At 41.7% G+C, this 25,984-nt stretch overlaps 2 protein-coding genes across 2 annotated transcripts; one reads left to right on the plus strand and one right to left on the minus strand.

Annotated features, from left to right (window-relative positions):
- The first annotated feature begins 3,442 nt into the window (after window positions 1-3,442).
- arhgap31 (Rho GTPase activating protein 31) lies at window positions 3,443-17,750 on the plus strand. The gene is made up of 12 exons (XM_008276246.1): window positions 3,443-4,108; window positions 7,785-7,887; window positions 8,277-8,421; window positions 9,854-9,936; window positions 10,048-10,155; window positions 10,393-10,535; window positions 10,641-10,848; window positions 11,026-11,147; window positions 11,311-11,367; window positions 11,577-12,218; window positions 12,323-12,471; window positions 12,886-17,750. Exons 1-12 carry the CDS (start codon window positions 4,009-4,011, stop codon window positions 14,917-14,919), a joined length of 3,894 nt encoding a protein of 1,297 aa, XP_008274468.1. The 5' UTR covers window positions 3,443-4,008; the 3' UTR covers window positions 14,920-17,750.
- A 6,236-nt stretch (window positions 17,751-23,986) lies between these two features.
- On the minus strand, window positions 23,987-24,823 carry gsx1 (GS homeobox 1). The gene is made up of 2 exons (XM_008276247.1): window positions 24,445-24,823; window positions 23,987-24,339 (listed from the first exon to the last, which is right to left on the minus strand). Exons 1-2 carry the CDS (start codon window positions 24,821-24,823, stop codon window positions 23,987-23,989), a joined length of 732 nt encoding a protein of 243 aa, XP_008274469.1.
- Window positions 24,824-25,984: the final 1,161 nt, after the last annotated feature.

Genomic DNA, 25,984 nt, shown 5'->3' on the forward strand with positions numbered 1-25,984 from the left:
CGGGTCTATAAAAGTGGGTTTTAAGAAGTGATTTAAAAGAAGATACTGAATCTGTAAGCCTGATTTCTTCAGGTAGGTCGTTCCAAAGCCCTCACAGAAAAGGCCCGGTCGCCTTTGGATTTGAGTCTCAACTTTGGAGCGATCAGGAGGGACCCACCTGAGGATCTAAAATCACTTCTAAAACAGACAGGGAGCCAGTGGTGAGAAGCCAGTAAAGGGGAGATATGATGTCGCCTGTTAAAAGCAGTAAGAAGCCGAGCTGCTGCATTCTGAACAAGTTGGAGACGAGAGATGGATTTTTGTGAGATCCCAGATAAGAGGGAGTTGAACAGTGGAAGTTACTTTGTTCATCAAATCAATCCCTCACATAAAAGCAGTTTGTTCCTTTGTGACACATTGATGGTGGCAGAGATGCACAGTGGGAATCTAGACTTTGGCGTCCCAGACGTGACTAGAGCAGTACTGTAGCTCGGTTACCCTGCTGAGGGGAAGTCGTGTCCCTTTTTACAGCTACATCTTCACCATGTTTTCATTGCATAATGGAGACCCAAAAGAATTGCTTTTTTTTGTCACAATACAAGATTTTTGACTGTTTGATGGTCACACATTTGTTATATTGTTTGTTTTCTTAAATGACTAGATAGTTGCACTCAAATTATTGTTGAGATAATTTAATTAAACTGGTGTATGTAGCTCTGTCAGGTAAAGCCAGGAACCTGTGTTTTGGTGCTGATGGATCTGAAATTAGATTTTTATTTTTTCCATAAGCTGCTAATTTTCCATTTTAATTATTTTTTGTATATTTGTCCATTTTTAATATAATAAACGCATCAGACATTTAAAACAAATTTGTTTTACTAAACTGCTCTCCAGTAGAAAAGATTGATTGCCATTAAAAGTGATCTAACAAGTTTAGATGTTTGGCTTAGACTCTATGGTGTTATTTATGGTACAGTTTTACCTCAGGGATTTACAATGTGAGGGATAAAACCTTATAAAGTTGTATAAAACACTACTTTACTCCATTATAACACAGTTGAACAGTGCAGCATCAGTGATCATGGAGAGTATCACTGGGATCGCCTTGTTCATGTTCACAAACGTTCATCAGGCGGCGTCTATTGGTGAGTAACACAGTTTTAAATACATCATCCTCATTTTAGATCATCAGTGTTTTTGTGAGAAATCTTCTTTTTCCCCTCGTTGCATCATTTCCATTCGCTCACATTTCGCTGTATTATGCTGCAGATCTACCGAGACGTTGCATCACTCTGAGGACATTTTCTAAAAGTAAAGACAAGAACAACCCCTTATTATTCACGCGCACAATGAAACGTCTTCTGAGCACGGACGCTTCTTTTTTTAAATTATTGACCAATGCAAAGAGAGAGCGGGATGTCTGAGGCTTTGTATGAGCAGAATGATGTCATCTCCACTTCCTATGGGGCAGAAAGAAAGCTTTGTCTTGCTGAGGCCAGGCCTGGTCATCTAGCTTACATGTGACATTCACAAAAGATGTTTAGCACAAAAACATCAACTCCGTAAGTCTGAACACTGCGATGTGCTCTACAAACCGCAGCATTCAGATCCTCTATGAGAATATAAGTTTGTGGTGCTGCCAGTGTGTACTATACTGTTCCTGCTTGTAAACACTGTAACCCATGTGTGAGTGTATGAATCTACTCGTAAAGAAGGCAATCATTTATGGCATCACGCTTTAGATTAGACTTGTTGATTGACATAAAGTGCCTGCTAATGTTAAATTATCTTATTGCAGTAGCTCAGACCATCCCAGCAGCTCAGTGGTTCAGCTGTACAGTCGCAGTTTGTGCAAGTTTCCTCCCACAACTCAAAGTTATGCAGGTCAGTTGAACTGAAAACTATGTGAATTGTGAGTGTGCGTTATCAGTCAGGCTTCCTTTGAGCCATTGCATTCTGGGAAAAACTTCACTAATTTCTTGAATACATATACAGATAAAGTGCTTCATCTACTAACTTGAAACTAACCTACTTAAAAGCATGAATATTTTTATGCCGACACAGGATCACATGAGCGCCTGTGTGTGTGAAAGAGGTCATTTGTTATCACCCGGCTCTGCAATTTTATCTCAGCTCCAGTTTCTGCGTCTGACAGCTCATTGTTTTGGATTTCCAGCCTGTTACTTAACTTTGGTTCGCTCGCACTGTTCCTGTCAGCGTTTGGGCTGAAGCAGGCAGCTGTAGCAACAGATCTCTAATGAAACCACGGCACACTACCTGACCAGCATGAAATGGGAGACAGGCAATGTCCAGGTCACTTCCTGAGGAGCTAGTGGAGACCAAAACAGAGCTTAAAGGAGATTGAATGTTAAACTCCAAATCTCTCGGCACATCTGCCAGATGTGAAACTCTTAGGTAAAAAAAATGTACCACTTCACCTGAAAATTTTACATGTCGGCTGCTTGTTTTTGCTTTCCCTATGTGCCTGATATAGTTTTGCAGGTTTTCCCCTCCTTTGGTGGCAAGCACATAGTGGTTCTTTTTGCTCCGAAGCCAAATAAGTTTTTAACAAACATGCAAAGCCGGTTGGACATGTGGTTGGATGTCTGCGTACGGAAGCTTTTCTGACTTCAGCTGCGTTGAATTATATTTTGATAAATGTCTCTAATCCAATAAATCACTGCAGCCAGTGGTGGTTTGACAGTCATCCAGCAGGGGCAGATATGCTGCAATTAGTGATCGGGTCTTAAAATATCACTTCCCGGAAAGCTCAGCGTTTTATGGCTGTAAAATTTTCAAACCTCAATTTATGGAATTTGGGTTTTAGCTTCTAGAATTTCACATGTGAAACTGTTAGAAGGCTACAAATGTGAGGAATGTACCCTCGCTGCTTATGGAGTTAGTGTGTGATCATCCTCAGGCAGGGATGTAACTGGATCTTTACTCAAGACGTGGATGCAGGAAACATTATTTACTTCCCAGAGTACAATTCCAGAACATCAGTGCTACATGCGCTGCTCAGTTTAAAAAGAAAAAGGTTCAATGCATAGCGGTTAGTAACGAGAACCATGTGTTGTCCATCTCGTATCGTCACCCCCCCCACCCTCATCCTCCCACCCCCCCATTTCCCATCTGTGCCCTTCAGGCCCTCACTTCAGTCGCCTCCCACTTCCCTCTTCCTTCAGAACCCGTCTGTTTTTGTTTTCGAGCCTGGACTCTTTGCACAGGAAACTGTATACATTGGGAGCATTCAGGAAGGCAGAGAGCAGCTTTCCCGTTAGCTCCAAGTTTGGGCACATGGGGAAAAAAAAAAAAAAAATGAATAAAAGAGGTCAGTAATTCCTAAACCAGGAGAGAAACAGAAGTCAGCTGTTCTCCTCCTCCTCCTCCCCTAACTTCGCTTCCCTCCCCTCACATAGTCTGAACATTTCAAAAATCCCTGCCACACCACTGCCACGAGTCCATCTCAAACGCAGAATATTTTGAAAATTTCAAAGGGGAATTGGATTAAAAAATGAAAACCAGTGTTCATGAGGGGGTTTTCCTCTCTTGATGCTTGTGTGTCTCAGCTACAGAGAAGCCAGTGAAAAGGGGAGACTGTGTGGAATGAAGGAAAAGAGGAGGAGATAAAAAAGGAGCAGAGAGAGAGACTGGCTGGGGGTAAAAAAACAACAGGAAACCGGCCAATTCTAATGCTGTTTCTGCAAATCCTTCAGAGATAAAGCAGCGGACCGCCACGTCCGAGCAAACCGGCGCTTACACCATGTCTTTTCTTTGGTCAGCTCCTGTAGCTGGAACAATCTAAAGGACTTTAACTTTCGAGAGTGACGTCACTTCTGCTCTCAGCCTCCAACAGTGTGGTTAGGCAGAATGTGAGCGGATGCAGACTTTTGGGAGCTGTTTGCTGGGATTTCTGTGTGGCTTCTTTCTGACCTGCAATCTCAACCTTTTCTCGAGGTCATATGGATCAGTCGCCGTGCTTTCAAGGAACCTTTTGTTTTACTCATCTGGACCACTAACTGGAGCCACATGAAGAATAAAGGAACTAAGCTGAAGCCCAAAAAGAAAGGAAGTGAAAATGCGTTCGGCTGTGACCTGATAGAACATCTCCAGAGTTCAGGACAAGATGGTAAACTTGTTTTTATTTCTTCTTTTGAGATCAAACACTTCTTTCCTGGCAGCTATAGTTAAACTACACATTATTTCCTTTACTGACTGCTTAACTCAGACACAGATGGTGGCATTTATAGACAGGACTGAGCTTTATTAGTCATTTCCTTGATTATTATAGGTGTTTTAACCCTCTACACAAACATTATGTGGTAAAAGGAAGACAGGAAGAACAAAAAGTGTCTTTGTGTAACAAATACAGGCAGCCTTCAAAGGTTACATATATGCATTCTCACATGTGCTTTACATCGTGTAAAGCCATTCATTCACCCATTGGCTGCATTAAATAGTCATTTGTGACTTTGGGTGTGGCTCTTACATTTTTTGTGTCAATTTCCTATGGTGACTATAGTTCCTATGACTAATTTAGTGTCTGACAAAAAGACGGGGCGGCGCTGCTGCTTATAAGAATGAGCCAGGAAGAAGAAAAAAAAAAGAACAGAAACACACAAAAAGCATCATAAAATACCCAAGTGGTCAGGTTTGCATGAGAGTTTTTTTTTTAAATTCAGTTTTCCCCTTTTTCTTTTGTGGTGCTTTGTTCTTTTCTCACAACTGCCAGTTTTTGGCATGATGTATAAAGAAGAAGAAAAAGAAGAGTGAACAGAAGTCTCCCACGTGCACAGGCGTCTGAATAGCTGTGTTTAGGATAACTTTAAGGTAGACCTGCTGGAGTGGACGCGCTACAAGGCGGGACATTCGGCGCAGGAAGTGAGGGAGGAGGTTGGAGTCGTACCCCTCTGTCATGGAAGCAGCAGACATATTGTGCCTTCAGACTGTTGGTGCCTTTTGATAAATGACTGAATAGCCCTGCGAGCTACGAACAGAAGCACAAAGTAGAAGTTTAAATAACCATCAAAGGCTTGTTTATGTATCTGAGTGTTCATGATGCACACATGATCCCTGCACAGGCCTGCTTTAGTGTCTTAAGTGGTGGAATAAATCCCATTTTAGCATCACAGCTGCTCTAATACATCCAGCAGTGTTGAATTTTGGTTGAAGTTATCACAACAATGTAAGGTTGTCCACTCTATAGTGACATTTGTGAGAAAATACTTTTAATCTTTGCAGCTTAAACGTTGAAATATCTCAAATGATAAACATCCGTTAAGAATGATCCATGAAAAATTTTGCTTTTTATGAAAATGGGCATGAAACTCACACTTCACACCTCACTTAATCGTATATATATTTTTAATTCTTCACTTTATTTAGCACATTTCTACCATGTTGTCAGTGTTAAACAGCAATCACTTCACCAAGGAGCAGCTTCTGGAGCAGAGCAGAGCACAAACGTGACCAGTTTTATAACAAGGTTTTGTAAAACCAGAACCTTTAAAGGAGCTGAAGTCAACACACAACAATGCTACTGTAAAATGTGATTACAAGGCCGCAAAAAAAGAAAAGAGACACAGTAGGGCTGTTAAGGTCCTATTTTTAAGCCAAATACTGAGCTGCTGTCGCAGTTTAAGCGTTTAATGGGACGTTTAAGATTACTGTAGAAACAAACAACTTGCATCTGCTGACTCAGTAGCTACACAGATTTAAAAATGTTCTTCACCACGTACCATGTATCGATTTGATTTGATGTGTTGTCATAAGTATCTTTAAAAAAAATCTAAATTAAACTGTCTTTCGTTGCTAGAAGTCTTCCCTCGGTGCAGAAACGAAGAGGCACTAAATAGACTCCAGAGTTATTCATCATCCCGAGTTTGACCACAGGCATGCAATTGAAAATCCAATTAAGTCAAAAAGATGAGAATGTAAATGACAGATTGATGGTGTCTGTGGTGAGGACTGAGAAATTAACCATCGCCAGAAATATTCAGACGTTCATTTTTGTGGAGGATGGATTCTAAATTTTGTTTGCAACATCATCAGTTTTGCATTTAATGCCAGAAGACATGCAGATAAAACAGAAAGGTCTACAAAAGACGGAGGAATTACCAATGGAAAAGTCAATACTGGGACATTAAGGAATAAAGTAACATTCATTTATACTTATATGCGAAAAATAATAGACAGCATATGGAACTAAAACACTTCTTGGAAACAAGGTAGTCATTATACTTTATTTTTAAATAGACATTTATATGATACGTCATATTAAATATTAGTTTCCACCAATACTAGTTAGTATTAAGTAATTTCTTTATACCTGCTATGACAATAATTAATTAATGCTATATAATACTGAGAGGTTAAAAGTCAGTTTGTTGGTTCGTGTGAGACTGAAGATGTCAAATTGAATTAAATGTTGGATTGTATTGTTGTACTTTATACACTGAATATTGTGCCAAGATAAATCAACATTTTATTTATGTTTTTTTGTTTCTTCCTTTATGCACATCCTCAGTGAACTACAGTCCAAAGTCTGCTGATTATATGATTGTGTTGAACAGTAAAATAAATCCCAGTGTAATCCCAAATCCAGCAAAACCTGATTCTTCATTAGCTCTACATTTTGTAAAGATCAGCGACCTGTTTCTGTGCCAACGTGTGCACACATTAAATACAGCAGAGCTGGATTCTAAGCCACGCTAACAAACAGCATGTAAAATCAAAGTAAAATACTGCCGACTGTAGTCACTTTCCAAAAGTATACTGTCTTTATATATTGTTTCCAGTGTAATCAACTGGAACTGTAGTTGCTTGTAAATAAGATTTTCTTCCTTTAAAATGTATAAACACTGCTGTCAAGCAAACAAAAACCTTCAGGGAACATTTCTGCTTGCAGGGATGTGTCTTTCATATTAATGATCCAGAATGGAGATCTGTTTAAACTCTGTTTAACATTTAAAAATGCATATACCACCAAAACACCGAAAACTATGAAGGATAAGGAAAGTTTTAGGTTTATTGACTGAAAATCTTTTTCAGAATCTTCAATTTTTGACAAATTGTAGATTTTGGAAACCAAGGAAAAATAATTTAATGTAATATAGTCTAAGCCTGCTGTTAATGGTCAGTCTTGTTTCTGGCTCCAAAAAGAGCTTCAGATTTTTACATTTTTAACTGTATTTTAGAAAAACAGTCCTCAACTTTAAGAATTTGGTTGTATTTGAAGAGTAATTCATTACAGTGAATAATACGATTTTCTGGGTGTATTGATTTGCAGTTAATTGTTATTTTCAGTGTCTGAACATTTGATTTATTCCACCCTGATAAGCTACAGCTACATCTATGAAGTTTTGCAAAACATGTAGCCAAGGACAGTTGTGTACAAAACGTGACGCACTGTAGTTCAGAAACCTGTGTAGGTCACTGGTAACATTTCAAAAGCCTTTTTCTATTAGAGGAAATGTCGTAAGTAATACCAGCTACAACGACTGGGTGTGTCAACTTTCCTCTGAAACAAACAAACCATTTTTAACTTCCTGTCAAAGTCCACCTACAATCACCGGCCCTAAGGAGCAGAAAACAGCCGCGGTGGAACAAACCACATACCGTGAAGTCGACCTAATGTGCATTGTTACCATTGAAACGTTACATTTACAGCTGTTTCCTTCCCCTGCTTTTAAGATTAATTTGAGCATCAAGCCCGATGTGCATGTGTGCAGCGTAAATGGAGCTAAAACTGGAGAAAATCAAATGTGTTCAACTAGTGTCTGATTAATGTGATTTCTTCACTGAAGTTCCTCAGGTTCTGAAGAACTGCGCGGAGTTTATTGAGAAACATGGGATTGTGGACGGGATCTACAGACTGTCGGGGGTCACCTCAAACATCCAACGTCTCAGGTACTCGTGCAGTGTGTTCTAATGAGCAGTGATGCTTTTCTTTGGGTTTGCAAAATTAGATTGTCCCTCAGATGATGTTGTGAATTTGGCTCTCCAGTCATAAAAAGTACTTTAAAATCTTGGATTACGAGATGTAAGAGTGTCTGTATCACCTTTATACATATTCTCAATATTTTCTAGAGTTTAGAGTAAATAATGCACATAAAATTTGTCATTTTGCATCTTTGTTGCAGTTTTTTTCCTTCACAACAACATTAGTCGACGAGATAGACTGCAGTCTTGCCAGCCACATGCTGCAACGGTAGTTAACGGAGGGTGTCCAACAATTCAAGCATTCAGCTAACTCTGTGTGTGTTTGTGTGTGTGTGTGTGTGTGTGTGTGTGTGTAGGCAGGAATTCAGTTCTGAGGCGTGCCCTGACCTTACAAAGGAAGTGTACCTCCAGGACATCCACTGTGTGGGTTCCTTATGTAAGCTGTACTTCAGGGAGCTTCCCAATCCTCTGCTCACATACGAGCTATACAGCAAATTCACTGTGAGTACATTCACATCACATCCGCGGTTTTGATAAGGAGGGAGGAAGAGAAGGGGAGTTCTGTGTGACTTAGAAGTGGTTTGACAGCACATCTATTCTAACTGCATGCTTTACAAATAGTAATTAGTGACAGACAAAATGGCAACACCAGACATTAGTAAGCAGTATTTACTCCACATGATCCCTCGGTTAATTTTGGAGTCAGCGTGATACAAACCTTCAGCGAAGCCGCGGCTCTTTGGTTCAGCATTGATCAGCTGTTTTCTTCTCTTCTCTGCAGAAAACGGTATGATTTGCACATCTTACCGTAGGTGCAAAACAAAAGCTGTTGTGTTTTTGCACACTTGTAAGAAGCTGAAAGTTTTTCGTCTACGTGTATGGCGGCTATATTTGGCCTTCTTTGTGGGAAACTCTGTAAAAACCTTGTTCTTACACAATGTGTAACTGAAGAGTTTAAGCTTGAAAACATTTTGTTTCTGGCACTGTTGGATCACAGTGGAGTTTAAGGGTTGTACTGAAACAAGAGAAGAAGAAAAAACATTAAAAGTATGCATGGATCCTAAACTAAATCTAAAATTTAGCAGACAACCTGTGAAGACGAAATTGCCAAGACATGAGCTCCACATTTTGTACCACAGAGAAGCTTTCAGGCTCCATTTTCTGGATGAAATACAGACATGAGAGAGTCCAGAGCAGGGCAGGAGGGAAAACTGTAAGGCCTGGTTCATGCTTTCTGTGTAGCGTTGGTGTACCTTGACGGCCCATTTGCATACCTTGGCATTCGTACATCTCATGCTGCTCGTTCCTGAGAGCACCAGGAGTCCGGTGTTTTTGGAAAAATCTGCCCTTCACGTACTGAACTAGACAAAAAAAAGCACAAAAGATCACATGTACTTTCTTGTTTTCCGGGAAAGAATGAAATCTTCAGTTTTAAGATGGATGTTTTCATTTTCGCGTCTATTGATCTAACACTGTGTTTTGGATTTAACGGGACATGTTAAAGGTAGTTTTTCTACTTGGAGTGCAACACAAGTGTAACTGCTGTGTTTACCACCTCACGTAACAACTGCAGCTTGTGTGCTCAGCTGTTTGGAGCTCAGTCACGTTAGTTTGACTGAACGGATGTCTGTTTACATTTGCTGAGGAGGATAATTGAGTTGGGAGTCGAGGTAGAAACCTGCAGAATCAAACTGTGGGATCCATAAACCCACAGCTCATCAATACATAGATCCTGTTCACTGGTGATCTGGTGAAAAGAAAAGAAAACAGGTGTGAGATCTTGTTTTAGAGACTACAAACACAGAAATTCTCCTCGTATTTGGTAGCTTTTGGAAATCAAGTCATGAATCCATCGTCACAAACGTTGTGATCAAGCATCTAAATACTTCAAATATACTCTAGATGTGAATGTTTGTGTCTGTTTTACATGCAGGAGGTTGTCTCAGTCCAAGGGGATCATGAGAGACTTTTATACATCCAAAAGGTCATCAAAGAACTGCCGACTCCTCACTTCAGGTGAACTTCAGTCCTTTTTCGCTCTCAGCTGACAACACGAGTCATGTTTGCTCAGATTGACGAGTAACGCCTTAACAGTGAAGTAAGAAGTTTTTTATCAACTGTTCTCAGGACTCTGGAGTACCTGACTAAGCACTTGGCCCACCTCGCCACCTTAAGCACTCAGACGAACATGCACACACGTAACCTGGCTCTGGTGTGGGCTCCAAATCTGTTAAGGTGAGTTAAGCTTCACAGATGTGCCTGAAACTTAGAAAAGCAGATGTTTTTTGTGTGTCTGTGTGTGTGTTAATGCAGCAGAAATACTTCTGGTCAAAAAAAAAAAGTGAATTTTGACTTTCTGGCTCCTTTTGCGTCAAAGTATTCGTGCTGAAAGCTCTCATGCTTCTTGTTTTTGGAAAATATTCACATTTTGTTCTTCAGTTCAAGGGATTTAAACATTTCTTATTCTCTTAGATCTAAAGACATCGAGTCTTCATCTGGTAACGGAGACATGGCTTTCCAGGAGGTGCGGATACAGCAGTCGGTGGTTGAGTTTATTTTAAACCACACGGAGCAGATCTTCAGTGGTGATTCTGCACAAATTAAACCCAAAGAAGGTATGACATTCAGACAATATAAACACATTCCTTTGTGGGAGATCTGGTGCGCTCAATGATTTGCTAATTCACCACTGCAAATACCAACTTATTACGCGTCCCCAGGACCGAGCTTGATGTGTGGAGAGAAGTATGCGACACTTCCCATCAGCGGTCAGTGCGGGCCGATGAAACTGATGAGCCTGGAAGAAGCTCAGGCTCGATCCTTAAGTCCAAACCATCCCGTGCATAAAGAACGTCAGCGGGAGAACAGTCTGCCCGACACCAGCACTGCCACGCTCTATCACACCGTCATAGACATATCAGACAACAAGTAAGATCTGGTCATAGTCTTTTGAGTCACTATGATTTACAAACATGTTACTGGGTGTTTAAAATGCTTGTGTTTGGGGTTTATCTGGACCAAAAGTGTCCATATGTGTCTTTTAACTCAAATCAGGTACAAGCTGCCGGATATTAATGTTCTTAATGATCTTTCTTTGTCTGTTAGGAGAAAGTTTTCTGGGAAATCAAAGAAGTGGAAGTCAATCTTCAACCTGGGAAGGTCTGTGGACTCAAAAGGAAAACTGAGCCGGAACGGGAGCGTGTTCATCAGAGCACAGGGGATAACAGGTAAAGGGTCAAAAGCCAGAAACCAAAAATATCCAGGAGCATAAGCTGTAACTCACGTTAAATGTAAAGATTTGTTCTGAAATTATAAAGCTTTAAAAAGCAATGTTTCATCCATGTTTTGTTAAAGTGTTACAGTTAAAACTCCTGTTCATTTTTTCCACAGAAAAGGCAGCTCTTCGTCCATCCAGGAGCATGGAGTCGTTGTGCTCCTTACCAACAGGTGGGGCCAAAACCTTGAGATGGAATTAAAAAAACAAAGAAGGAGCAACATTTTTAGAATGCTGTCATTTTGCTAAATTAAAATGTTGTCTGCTTCATTCTAAAATGTTTCCTCTAAATGTCTAAACTGTTGCATCTTACATCTAAAGAGCACGTTAATACTTTTAGGATAGGAGCTGTTTCTCACTCATTGTCATTTTTATTGCACAGATGATGACAGAACAGGAAGCAATAGTCCAGCTGGTGGACCAGGAAGTATTTTCATTCCAGATGTAAAATCCAGAACGCTGGGATCCGACTCGCTCTACGACCTGAGCGAACACGACCAAAACTGGGAGTTTAAAGGGAAGAAGGCTGGTGGGGCAACAGGTGGCTGGAGCGCTAGTGTGAACCAGAAGGGGTCACCTGGTGCTTCAGCGCCTCCTCAGAAATCCCTACCTGAGCAGCTTAAGGTGTTCAAAGGTGATGACGGCGGCGGCTACAAGCCCACCTCTCCGAAAAACAGGAGGATGTTGTACTCAGGCAACAACAATAGCTCCTCCCGGCCCTCCTTTCCAGGAAGCTTCTTCCCCCTGGAGTCCTCGCCGAGGCATCAGCGCCGGGCCGTCAACATATCTGAACCTTTTGCTGTGTCCGTACCTCTGCGCGTGTCGGCTGTTATCAGCTCCAACAGCACGCCGTGCAGGGGGCTCACCAAAGACAAAGCAGCAACACTGAAACCCTGCAAGGAGACCTCGGAGCACAGCAGCAACAGTGGAAAAAGCAACACTTTCCCCCTACTGGAACCAAAGAAGCAGGAAGGAGCAGAGAAGAAAAACAGTGAGGAGCTGACCTTTAGAGTATCACCACAGGGTGAGGACATCTTCCGCTGTCACACTCAAAAATGGCTTGTTGTGTTGGATGTAAAATCATAGATGTGTAAAAAGATTAAATGAAAAAAAAACTGTTTTATGCAGATACAAAAAAGGAGGTGATGCAAGAAGGTAAAGCAGGGAGGAATATTTCTGAACTGGAACCGCCATCTCTCGCCAACGCAAGAGAAGGCAAAGATGCAGCGCCATCTTCTGGGAAAGAACCGCACAACCAGCCCACAGATACACAACTGGTAAAACGTTTGCACTAGATTACAGATGTTACCTTTCTTGCTGTTGGTGATGAATTGGATGACAAGTTTATATGTGTTAAAAATGGAATACATCAGTAGCTTCTTGTACTTTCATTCTTATCACTCGTTCCTGTTTTATCAAGAACAGCTGAGTCAAATCAAATGATTGGGATTTAAAGGTTAAAATAGCTGCACCATAGCCTGAATCTCAATCATTCTGCTTTATAATGAGAGATGAGCTACTTGGTTGCACTACTGAGTTGCAGTTTGGTAAATGCTTGTTGTTTTTGTTGACTGTCTTCTCATTTTCCCAACATATTTTGGCCTCATACCAATACGGTCACCAAATGTTGTAGAAGTGAAAGGTGGACTCATATTGGTTGTTTAATTCTTGCTGTTTTCATAATTTCTCAGGACAAAGGATCTTCTACTGGGAAAGAGCTGTGGTCTGACCTCCACCAAGAGCTGAAGATAACTGAACCTGAAATCGACCTGCTGCATGAGACGTTCAAACCAGTTTTTGTCTCAGCGAGCGAGAACACGAAGTTAACGATGGACGTGAAGTCGAAGCGAAGCCGCAGCTCTCCGTCTCTGTCTTTGCTGTGCAGGGAGCAGTCTTCAAACACCTCTCTGGGCGATCACGTAACCGCCACTGGATCCAACGCTGCGAAGAAACAGCCCTCAGAGTCGGACATCTTGCTTTCTCTTCGCAAAACCGTCGACGTGATTTCTGGCAGAAAGACAGAAAACGTCCGACCTGCTGACGTAGAGGATGAGAAAGAGAAGCAACTGCAAAAAGAAGCCGCGCCCTTAAAGAAAGATGATCAAGTTTACACTAAGCAACTTCCTGTAAAAGAAACCAGCTCAGATCAAGCAACAAATCCTCTGACAATAGAGGACGTTCCAGTGGTCGCAAGCTTCTCAGGTGCTGAAAATGTAGACAGGAAATCTCATGGGATTCCTCAAGAGCAACCGAAAACCTCCTGTGACGGAGCGAAGAAAGGTGTGAATCCCGAGGAGGTCATTCAGAGGCTTTCATTGTGTTTGAAGGAGAGACGTAACACCTTGGAGCTGCCGAACCTCGACGAAGATGAAGGATGTGGAGGAAACTCTGAGGAGCTGGACTTGGTGGAGCCCTGGGAGGATCTTAGCTCCACCAAGCAGTGGGTCACCAGCCCTCTGCACTCCCCTGACGTGGAGGAGCTCTTCAACCAGCTGTCACCCTTCAGCCCACACGGGGAAGCTCTGAGCTCAGAGGCGGGAAAGATTTCATCTCCTCCAGCTGATAACAACAAACAATCCCTCTCTAAGAGCACTGATCGCTTCTCAGGAAACTTTCCCACCAGCAGCAAACCAGACGCTAAATGGACGTATTTGCCGTCAGTACCCACACGGATGAGTGTGAACAGCAACAACCCGACACAACCTCAGACAGGGAAATGCAGCACAACCAAACAGAAGAACACAGTCTCATCTCAGAGGTTTAGCCGACAAATGTCTTGTGAGGCAGCTGTTTCGGAGAGAAGGGAGGAAAACTGCTTCTCTAAGCACAGGCCCTTCTCTCTGAACTTAGACATGGGGCACCGATACATCAGAGACATTTCCAATCAGCAAAACCGTAATTCGTCCGAGTTTTCTCCTTGTCAGAGACAAGCCTCGTCTGGACCCGTAAACAACGGGCTGCCCTCGGAGCTGGAGCTGTTTCTGAACGACCGGCAGGCGCCCCTTCGCCGAAATTCTGCCCCCGTCAGCGTGTCGTCCGTGAGGACGGCCTTCATGATTAAAACGTGCCAGGCCAAAGCTGTGCCCGTCATCCCTCCCAAGGTGCAGTACAGCCAGATCCCTCACTCCAGACATGAGAATGACTTCGACGCAGTGAAGGAGCAAGAAAAGGAATATCCTAAAATGATTGCAGAGAAAAGTAACTCTGCGCCTCCTCCGATGATGTCAGATCTGAAGGAGGAGCTGGAGAATAAAGAGCCAGGCCCCAAACACCAAAAACACCCAAATGTTGAAAAACCTGCTGAGTCAGGGAAGACCACATCCACCCCAGAGCTGCCCGTCATAACCAGGAGACACGCACCCAGTCTGGAGGTGTTTGTTGATTGTCCCAGACCCAGCAGAGGGAATCTCCTCCAAAGACCCTCCTTCAGGAACAGACAGAGGCCTCAGAGTCTGATCCTGCTCAGCCCTCCTTTTCCCATCATGGACTATCCACCGTCGGGGGACGACGGGAAACTCCTCAAGAGCCTGAACGACACGTCAGCAGTGAATGTCTTTTCTAAAGAAATGGCGGAGAATTTCAGGACGCCGGAGGGGATCAGCCTTCAAAATAAAATGACTATTCCAAAAAGCGGGCAGAGACTGGAAACCTCAACCAGCTGCTTCTACCAGCCGCAGAGACGCTCCATGATATTTGACAGCAGGAGCCACAGACAGATAGAGTGACCGGAGGTGCACTCAGACCGGGTGTATGTAAATAGATGCATAAGGAATCGGTGGAAACTGAGAGGAAGACGATGTGATGACCTGTTGTAAATCAGTGGATTTTTGTTTGCAGTGATTCACACATTCCTACAAAGATGAAGTATTGGTTCAGATAAAAAGGCTGATTAAAACAGGAGGTTTCTGAGAAAGAGGAAGAGGAAGCCATGACGTGTGAGAGACTGAGGTCTGGGCTGCAACTAAGAATAGTTTCGTTATTCATAAGTCTGCTTGTTTTTTTCTCATTTAGTCGATTGAACGTTTGGTCTATAAATTATCAGAAAATACCGTTAGTTTGCTGTCAGTCGACTTCTTGTTTCGACTCTACTGGGATCCATGTAGGAAATGTTTTTAATCGTGACTTGCGAATGACGTTTAGTTTCATTTTAGGGTTAAGTTACAACGTTGTGAGTCAAGCTTGTTCTGAATGGGATTGGGATGTGGGGAGTTTGGCGGCCTTGTTCGTGGTACATGGCAGAGTAACACCCACATGACCGCCAGGGTTCCCAGCAGAACACTGCATCGTAAATGAGGTGATTTACTTCACCTGTCAGTGGTTTTAAAGTTGTGGATAAGAATGAACGATTTCTACCTTCTCACACAGATAGTGTGTGGTGCTACACAGTCGCAGTATATCACTGCCAGATCTTCTCACAAGATTTAGAATACAGCGTCTGCCAAAAACTGTGAAGCTCACATCTGTTAACTAACAAATTTGGAGCTGGGAAGCATTTGTTGTGGAGGAAACACTGCCAGACTTTATACTAAGTATTTAGAGAGAGATGGAGCCTGAAAGTTCGTTTTTCACCTTGGAAACAGAAAAAAAACAGTCGTAACTCAGTTCACTTCGGGTCCAGTAATTATCTTTAACAAGAGGTTTCATCCAGTGGTGGAAGACGTCCCAGCTTTACTCGTGTAGAAGTTACACTGTTTAAAAAAACCCCAAATGTGTTCTATTTAAAATGAACCATCCCTTAAAATCCTGCTAAAATTAAAAGTATTATCAGCAAAATATATTACAATTATTTATTTTGCTATAAACTATCCCTGTGAGCTGTGTTTTATGGAATATGACAATATTAGGTTGTTCATATTGATGCAACAAAGTGGAAGTAAACTAGTTTAGTCCAGTGGGAGACATGTTGGCTACATCTGAGGGGTCAGAGATGATAAATGAGGAAAGAATGAAGAGCAAAGAAGTTTTATTGTAGAAAGTGGCATCCATATTTGGGACTTAAAATATAACTGGTTTAGATGTAGTGAAGCAAAGAGTGCAGTTCTTCCATCTGAAATGTGGTGGAGGAGAACAGTAAGGACGTAAAATGGGGGGAAAAGAGTTACAATTTTAGAGAAGTACAGTTATTGAGTCGATCATCGTTCCCATCAGCAGTTTTAATCACATCTCACGTGTTTTCCTCTGTGGGTGGATGTTACTCAGTTGTCCAGGAGAAAATTCAGGAGAACAGGAACCTGTAGTTTAGGTAGAAATGTAAGATTTAAGACTAAACCTTTTATGTATTGTTTGTCAAATTCAGGAACATTTGTTTTATATCGTTTACTAGAGCCTGTGAACTAATGAACTATTCCAGGTTTCCTTAAACCAAAAAAAAGAGTTCATCAGGCTACGTGAAAATGCTTGTGTCAAATCAGGAGGCTCTACAGTATTTAGATGGATTCTGCTGCAGCTCACATCTACTTCTAGAAAAATCCAATTATAGTCATTGTAGACAAACAAACCAGTCATAGTGTCAGAGTAGGAATTGTTCATATTTTCATGTCTGAGCTGAATTCATCCTCAAGGACTCTGAATATCTGAAATGTACAGTAAAGGTTAGCAAAAATGAAAGTGTTAAACTGAAGAACTGACAACTGAACTGTCAAACAACCATGAATCTGAGTTTATTTATTCCTTTATTAACGTACACGTGCTATAAAGTAAACTTGATACTTACACTATATACTGTATGTAGCGACCGGCTCTGTGATAAGCTGACGTCAATGTGACTTTTTTTTAAAAAAAACAACAACTAATATTTAAAAGAACAATTTCTATTTCTGATTTAAATACATCAGAAGCTCAATTAATAGTATTTAGCCACAGAAGGACTTTAATTCATACATATCTTGATTTTCTGTAATTGCTTTGGACTTTATTGCAGGTTTTGTTGGTGCTGTTGTTTTCTTTTTCTTTTTTTGGACAATCTTGGAAAAACAGCATTTGATGATATCAGAAGTGGAATTCTGGAGCTGCTCATCAGACAGTGAACTGAAGGTTGGACTTTGTGCGTGTCGACTGTATTCAATGCGTTTGGACGTTGATGGTGCCTTGAAATCTCCAGATTTTTCCTCACTTTTCTTCTCATTTGGATCTGATGTAGTTTCCTTGGATGCCATTTTTTGGGGGGTGAACACCATAAACGCAACAGTTTGGATGCTACATTGTATTTAAGATAACTTGGATGTTATTGAAGTCACAGTGATTTTATACTGTTTGGATGGACTGGCTGAATGACTACAGTGTTATTTGCAAAAAAAAAAAAAAAAGAAAGTTTGGATGTTAACAGAGATTGAAGTGTTTTTATTTGTTTTGTAACTCCTGTATGTTTGTTGATACTGAAACTGACTGACTGAACCGTGTGTATTCATAGGAAAAACACCTGAACTGAGAATTCTGAGGTGAGAGTTTGGCTTGAATTATCGGATGGTGGCACCTGAAGTAATGTACATAAGACGCTTGATGAGTTTTGTTACAACAAAAAGTTATGGGAATAAATAAGTTCTAAAAATCACATGAATCTCACCCACTTGCTGGTTTTTAACTTTTATCTTGTTAATGGTTTCTTGGGGGCTGCATGGTGGCACAGTTGGTAGCACTGAAGGTCGCTGGTTAGCGTCCTGGTGGGGGCACTGGGATCTTTCTGTGTGGAGTTTGCATGTTCTCCCCGTGCAGTGTGGGTTCTCTCTGGGTTCTCCAGCTTCCTCCCACACAGTCCAAAAACATGTTGAGGTTAATTGGTGATTCTAAATTGTCCGTAGGTGTGAATGTGAGTGTGCTTGGTTGTCTGTCTCTAAGTGTAGCCCTGTGATAGACTGGTGACCTGTCCAGGTGTCCCCTGCCTTCACCCTGAGTCAACTGGGATAGGCTCCAGCCCCCCGCGACCCTAGTGAGGACTAAGCAGTGTATAGATAATGGATGGATGGTTACTTGAGATTTCCACTGTGACAAACACATACAGTCGTCCACAAATGTATTCATGCCCTCCCATTAAAAAAGGAAGAATGTATATATTAATAAAACAAGCATGATGGGTACATTAAACTAATATTTTGTTGAATAACCCTTTAAAATAATCACTGCAATCAAGTGTTTTCTGTAACTCTCAATCAGACTTCTGCACCTGTTGACAGGTTTTTTTGATTTTGACCCACTGCTCATCAGCAAAGTGCTCTAATTTGTCCAGGACAGTTTAAAAAAAAATCTTTTCAACCACAATTCAAAAGAAATGTCTTTTTTCACTAAATTATAATTTAGCAGTTTTTTAAAAATGTATTATTACTTTTTTCATTTTCTAATTATTTGAGTGATTATTGTGAATTTTGCATTTTCTTTAATAGAAGGGTATGAATACATCTGAGGATGACTGTATGTAGCAGTTTCTTGAGAGGAACTAAATCTGCATGATTTGCACAATGAAACTGGTAAAATGACACAAATAACTAACTGCCTGGTTGTCAGAATGAAAGGTTATAGTACTCAAAGTGACAAAATAGGACTGATGTTCTTCACCAGCTATAGAACCTTGTTTACCGCTGTGTTTGCACATTACTGTCAAATTTGTTCAGCAGAGCTCTATTTACATGTCTTTTCTTCCTAAATTCAAATCCTTGCTTAGGCAGGTTTTTACTTTTCTCTCCCTATTTTAGCTAAAACCTGAAGTCATTGTCACAGAAGGCACAAAGATGCTTCAAGATGGTCCCCAAATAGTGTCTATGTGACGGTCTGGTTTGCTGGTCCACTTGTTATTAACTGTCTTATTAATCCTGGTAATACTGATACTATATGTTTGGATTAACAGCATCTTATTGGATGAGAATGTGTCAAATTGTCTCAAAACTTTCTTTCCTTTCATTCACAAAGCAGCCCACAGAAGAAGGGCCATGACACCAGAGACTGGAGGACTATTCAGGTGGCCATAAGGTAAATGTGGCCCCTTTGGAGGTCTGGTTCTGATTCTGGAGCTAGTTTGATGTGGTCCAGTTGTTCGCTCTTGTGGGGGATGTTTTAAAACTTTACAGTAAGATACACTTCATATGTTTTTTCCCCCCCAGAAATGTGGCTGCACATCTCACCGTTAGTCGTCCATCTCTGGTCTTTGCCACCAGATGACGCTCCTGCTCCACACTGCGGCTCCGAGCAGCAGCTGCGGAACAAACACTCAGACCTGCTGAAAACACCCAAACTCTGCGATTCAGGTACGTGAAGTCCTCCAACTAATGCACATGCACCGTGGTCGAGAAGACACTTCTGTCTTTACCTGCAGACAACAACAGCATCGATCAGTGAACCAGCTTCCAATATGTTTACGCGCGTTTGTTTGGTTACGCGTTACTTGTGCGTCCTTCTGTGAAGCAAAAAAAAATCCCCCAAAAACAAAAAAAAAACATACACTTCCTGGCCTCTTTTGCAAAAAATATTTCTCACTTTATACTGCGTGTTCCTGCATTATAAAACCACACTGAACTCCGTGCACTGTCACGACACAGAGTAATCCACCTGTAGAAACCACATTTCTGTTATTTCCTGCAACAGCAAAGAGGGTGCACAATCACAGAGTGCATTAGGGCACATTACACACGAGCCATGACACAAAAGTGTTTGTTTAAAGTGATCAAAAGCCCACTAAACCACATGTTACGTAATTTCTTTTTACCTGGACATTACACATAAGCGCCTTTTTCCCGTTGCTTCCAGCGGCCATCTCTTTGCGCAGGTGGGCCTCTTGTTCCCAGCTTTTCTCTCTCTGATTCTAGTATTTCCTTTAACATATGAACTGGCTGCAGAAAACGCCGCCACACAACTGTATTTTCCATCCAAATCTAACATTCCGGGCACATTCAGAGGTTTTCACTTTGCAGCGGTGGCGCTCGCTGAGGTCTCTTCCATGTCTGCGCAGTTCATTATTTCTCGACCTTTGACATCCGCTGCTTGTGTATAGGCCGAGAATTAAAAAGGCGTATTCTGAGCACACTGAAAAAGGCAAGCAGAGCACGGTGCGCGCGTTGAATATTCAATTAGACAGAGAGAGAGAGAGAGAAAGAGGGGGGAAACCGAGGAAAGGAAAAAAAAAGTGAAGCTGCGTGCCAGTCCCTTCATCTTACATTACTGATTAGCTGTTAAACAGATTATATACAGCTGAACGGGTTCAAATGTTGCAGCAGAAAACAGCCCGAGTTCAAGGCAAGCGACGGGCGGTTTCCTTCCTTCAGCACTTCAGCCGAACTGAACACACTTTGTCGCCAACAACAGCTCCGTAATGAGACACGCTGCTGTTCCGTTTCTTTTTCTTTTTCTTTTTTAACAACAAAAAAAAGACAGTCTGGATCAAATGAACCTGTTTCCAGTCCAGGGATGCAGCTGTAAAGATGAAGCAGCACTAAAATACAGAAGAATACACCTGTAACACAACACAGATTGTTAGAAAATGCATCTTCAATCTCGATCATATTGCAAAATTTAAACTTTTTCCATTTTTACGCCACACAAACATGCTCGGATCTTTATCTCAATAAATGTGTTTCTTGTGGCAGATCCACTGGCCAAAACGCAAAATAAAAACTCCACACACGCACTGGAGTGATTAAATCTTCACATAAAAGTGTTTTTAAGCATTAAATCCTTGTTTAAAAAGTATTCTTTCTAAAAAAAACACTTGCAACAAAAACTCACTACAGGCGACGGAGGAAGTCTGGAGCAGCTCGCATTTGTCCTTTAAAGTGGCTAAACAAGCACGTTTAAAAATGCATTAAAGTGTTTAAAAGTTTATAAAGTGTTGTGTTAAAGTTAGCAGGTCGACTTGTTAAGGTTTACTCCACACTTTTATTAAGCTTGGATAAGTTTAAAGTAGTTGAATGTGCAGTGCCACAGCAAGCCACGCGGGTCCAAAAGAGCTCTCATTGAGAAGCCACGTGTCCGTTTCCAAAGCCTCTCCAACTTAACCACCTCCTTTGTACGACTAACCCACATCGGCAGCGTCCCTCCACATAAAGGGATTTGCAATTTCAAGATATTTCAGCTTAAATGTTTTTGACAGTTCCCTCGCTTTTACCTCGGCTTGGTTATTTTAACTGTGCCAAATGGGTCACCTTGGGTTGCTGTCTGCGCGCAAAGGGCTTTTGCGCGCATTCAGTCTGAATTTTTTCCAACTTTCCTTGACGGGGAAACCAGCTGCTGGTCGTGAAAAGACGGCTTATTAATTGTCCTTTGTCATGCAGAATTGCTTGATTTCTAAAGAAACGTACAAAGGCTCTTTTTCAGGATTCAAGTATTTTGTTTCGTGCGTATTTTCAAACCATCGAATCAGCTGCAGCGCCGCGCCGTCTACCAGACTCTCAGGTACTGACTGCCTGCTCCCTTTGTCCCCTTTTAATGCTGTTGTAAATCGTGCAGACTGATTTGTTACAAGCTGTTCTTTTAATCTGATAGATAAGAGACATGTCAAAGAAAAGCCGTAAATAAAAAATTAGCCAGAATAAAGACAAGGGCGAGTCTGCTAGATGGGCGCCTGTTGACTCAAGCGGCTCTCCAGCGTCAGGGGAGCCCTCTCCTCAGCTCCGTCAAGGTTACGTCCACAATTCCCTTTTCTTCTTTTTAAAAAGACACCGTAGTCCTTTTTGCTTCAATGAATTGATCGGCACAAAATTAAGAATAAATAAATTGAGCATTTGGAGCACCGAGCGTATAAGCTCCCCCAGGGCGCATACCCCCGGGCTATTGAATGGATAAAGGGCGCTTTGCAGAGGACGTTGTGAGCAAAATGGGGCTCTATGGTGCAATTAACAAAATAGTCTAATCCCATATCTTAACAAATGCAAATATTAGAGTTTTGTTAAAATGGTTAAGTGAACAATTAAATGAAAGTTTACAAGCGAAACTCCACATCCAAACCAGGCATACTGCTGCAGATAATGTGCAGTACGCAATTTAAGAACAGTTTTTACTCTCTTTAAAAAAGTCTGGAGATACGTTTATATGGAGGCAAATATAATTTAAAGCCTGTTCAGTCTACTAAATGTAATTTTGACAGGCAAAGCTTCAGACAGAGAGCAGGTGTAGCGGTGCGTAAAACAGGCGATCAAAATTGGCAACTCCTCGTTTGGTCTTTTCGGAGAGCAATTTATTTTATTAGATAAAATATGTTTTAACTACATTAAAAAATAAATACATTACACTCTTTGTTAGGCTTATTTTCAACCCGAACAACATTTTAGCTTTCACCCAAAAGGCTCAATTTATATTTAAGGGTAGCACGTATTATTATTACATTTGGCACATTATTTATTTTTTGTGGTTTCAACAATTTCCACTAAATAAAATATATGCTAATTAATAATTTTGTTATTTGCCATTTAAAGGATAATATTGCCTGAGTTTGAGGAGGTTTGTGTGAGGATTTAAACACACCTGGAGCTCATAAAACCGGCAATAAACTTGACCACGCTGCTGCGTTAACAATAAGAACAATCTGGGTCATGGACACCAGACTGTGTCTTTTCCTCATTTATTTTCATGTTAGATCAATATCTTAAGATATGCACACTCCTGATGCACCATTATGCACCCACAGTGATGATTAACTCAGTCACACGAGACAGATCATTTCAGCTGGGATGAAACTTGAAAAGAGCTCCAAAGGGCCAGACAGTGATATCTGGCTTGAGTGTCCCCCAGGGAAAGCGCATAAGAGGACCCCACAATAATGTCTTTATCACTTCTTAGCCTTAAAGATTATCAGGCTTTTGATTTACTCGTTCAGCTCATAATGAACTAATGTGCAGATTAGGTACACAAAAACATTTTTGTTTGCCTGGAAGATGAAGGATAATCTGTGATTCCCAGAAGAAAATGTAACACTCAATTTGTTAAACGCTTTCTGCAGAAAAAAATGAAAAATAAAACGAACCCTGCTGACCATTTAAAAATTCTTCTTATACCCTGAACGCATTAGCTTCATGTAAGATAATATTATATACCTGTTGTTTTTATTTGCACAGAAATTGAGTCCGAATAAGACACTGCAGCTCCGCGTAATTCCACATAAGGGCCAGCGAGAGTCTGAATATTGGTGATTGTTATTTATGGTACCATTTTGTCTAAACACTTTCACACAGTATTTTAAATTATCTAATTACCTTCCCATAACATTCTTTATTTTATTTTTTAAATTCTTGTGCACAAGCTAATAACATTATCCTGATTTCATGTGCGCCACGGTGCGCACTCACTGGTGCGCAAAACCCCCCAAATATGTAACCAACACGACACCGTAGTCTACCGCTCAGAAATATTTTTATTTAAGTATCAACATTTTTAAATAAATAAATATTTTTCAATTACACTGAAGATATAATTTCAGAGTGGTCTCAGCGATGGGACATTGGGGGGGATTTCTCTCCAGCTTTCCATATTTGAAGTCACAGTTCCATCCACGTAGAATGAATCTAACCAGTATTCACCAAGTATAGTACAAAATACTGTCCTCCCCAAAATACTAATAAACAATGTTGCTATTGTTTTTTGGGGTTTGTCTTTACAAATATGCCTACCATACTCATCGGATTGGCAACAACAATGGACTGTTTTCAGAAAAAAACTACATACAAAACGTACAACATGTATACAGCTATACAATAATTCAGGGCAGTTCCCTGATTAAATATTCTCTGTTTATGTACAGACGACTGAACGCAAGTGGCACAGTCAATTTTTTGGCTGTTTTCGAAATCTTTCAGAGGGGGGAGGCAAGAGGGCAGTTCAGGGAGAGACGGACAGATCCACGTCCTCCTTTTCGGATGAAGAGGGAGATATGGGAATGTCATCGTCCTCTTCCTCCGAGCATCTCGCCGTCGACAGGGACGAGCATTTGCAGTTATGTGATCCAGTCCTTTGGCCGCTGCTCTTGCCCTCCTTTTTGTGCTTCACTCTGCGGTTCTGGAACCAGATTTTCACCTGTTTCTCAGACAAGTTCAGGTACGTGGCGATCTCGATGCGCCTCAGTCTGGAGAGGTACATGTTGGAGGTGAACTCTCGCTCCAGCTCCAAAAGTTGCGTGCTGGTGAAGGCGGTGCGCATGCGCTTGCTGCTCTGAAGTTTGCCGTTGCTGTTTTCTGTGAAAATAAGAGAGACTTGTCAGCCACGGAGGTAACACAGAAACACATGCAAAAATGTGGCTCAGCTCCGCTCGGTGAAACGTAAGATAAGCGTCTACTCACCGATGGAGATGCAGTGGAACTGCCGCGGGTCTGGCACCGAGTACGCAGCCTGGTAAATCCCCGGTGCGTGGCTGAGGTTGACGCTGTTGGTCGATGAGTGTTGCCTGGACAGAGCTGAGTGGCAGTACTGTGAGCTGAAGGGAGGAAAAGACGCTTTGAGGAGCGGCAGTGCCGGTGGAGACGGATGGAGCTGAGACGCGGTCATGCACAGCGGACAGAAGCACAGCAGCCCGGCTTTCCTCGAGTGGCAGGAGCCCGGCAGCCCGTGCGGGTGGTGCGGCGAGTGCACGGCGTAGGGGAATAAAGGTGGGTTGTTCTCGTTCCCTTTGTCGTTGGCCTCCCTTAAAATCAAGGAATCCACGAGAAAAGACCTCGGCATGTTTGCGAACTTGTTGCTCGGCGCGGTTGAAGTTGAAGCCGGTGCGTTGTGCGGCTGTATTCAGTGCGTGTGCTCTCCTCAGGACGGTGGACAGCGAAGTGGTGCTGAAGGCGCACAGCCGCTCTTTAAATAGTCGCCGTGGACTCGGTTCGGCCATGTGACGGTTACGCTGTAAGCGGCCAAGAGCTCTCAATAGGGTTTTGTGCCTTTCTCTCGGCATTCCCACTGCACGCTTCCCCATTATTTCACTTGTTAACTAAATGAACTGCATAATGTAGTCTATTCTTGTCAGCCCCACCCACGCCGCAAGAGGCGGCACTGCCCATTCTCCCTTTTATCATCACTCTCATTTTATCATAGAGAAGAGCTTAAATTTGCGAGAGAAAACGTTTCTGTCACATTTGGAAAAAAGCTAGTGTGTATTCAAGTTTTGTCTTAGACATTAAGCCAGCCTATAAGTTAGAATTGTGTCCAAAGCAAGACGCAGAGATGCTGCTGGTCCACATTTATTCCGTATAAATAACTGCAGGTAAATTACAGAACAATTTACAATCAATTGTTTTAAAGTTCACCACGGATCTATTCGGTGAGATCACGAGAAGATAAATGGAGTAAAATCCACAGCAACATTTCTCAGAATTACCACCAATCATTCCTGTATTATTATTTATTGAATTAATTATTTGTGCGTGTACTTGTGTGGCTACTTTACTGACAGTGTTGGGCGCAACAACAACAAAAAAAACGCAACAGCTGAATGTAAAGTTTATGCATATCCATTTTAGGGTTAATGTGTCATTTCTGGGCACAAAAAAAGGGACAAGTCATCGCCTGAAGGCAGTGCTGTTAAAGAGCAGTGATTAATTCCTTTGCTCGGGCCCCTGCCGAGTCGGGGGAAAGAATATGTAAAAATAACCAGGTTTTCACTCTGCGGCCCTTATTGAATGTCATTGTGGAGGGTTTTCAATGAGAGAGAAAGAGAGTCGAATTAAAGTGTGTGACAGCGGCGGATAGACGCAACAAAGGCGACTCTGTCATAGAGGAGCCCAGTGCGCTGCGCGTCAAGCCCCCGCCTTGCGCTCTGATTGAATTAAGTAATAGGAAAACATTTTCTTTCACTTTAAGGCTTTCTGAACAAGACCTTCAAAGGGGCCCGGAGCC

Source organism: Stegastes partitus, unplaced genomic scaffold (assembly GCF_000690725.1).
Source record: "Stegastes partitus isolate 25-593 unplaced genomic scaffold, Stegastes_partitus-1.0.2 Scaffold67, whole genome shotgun sequence".
In the NCBI taxonomy this organism is placed as follows: Eukaryota; Metazoa; Chordata; class Actinopteri; family Pomacentridae; genus Stegastes; species Stegastes partitus.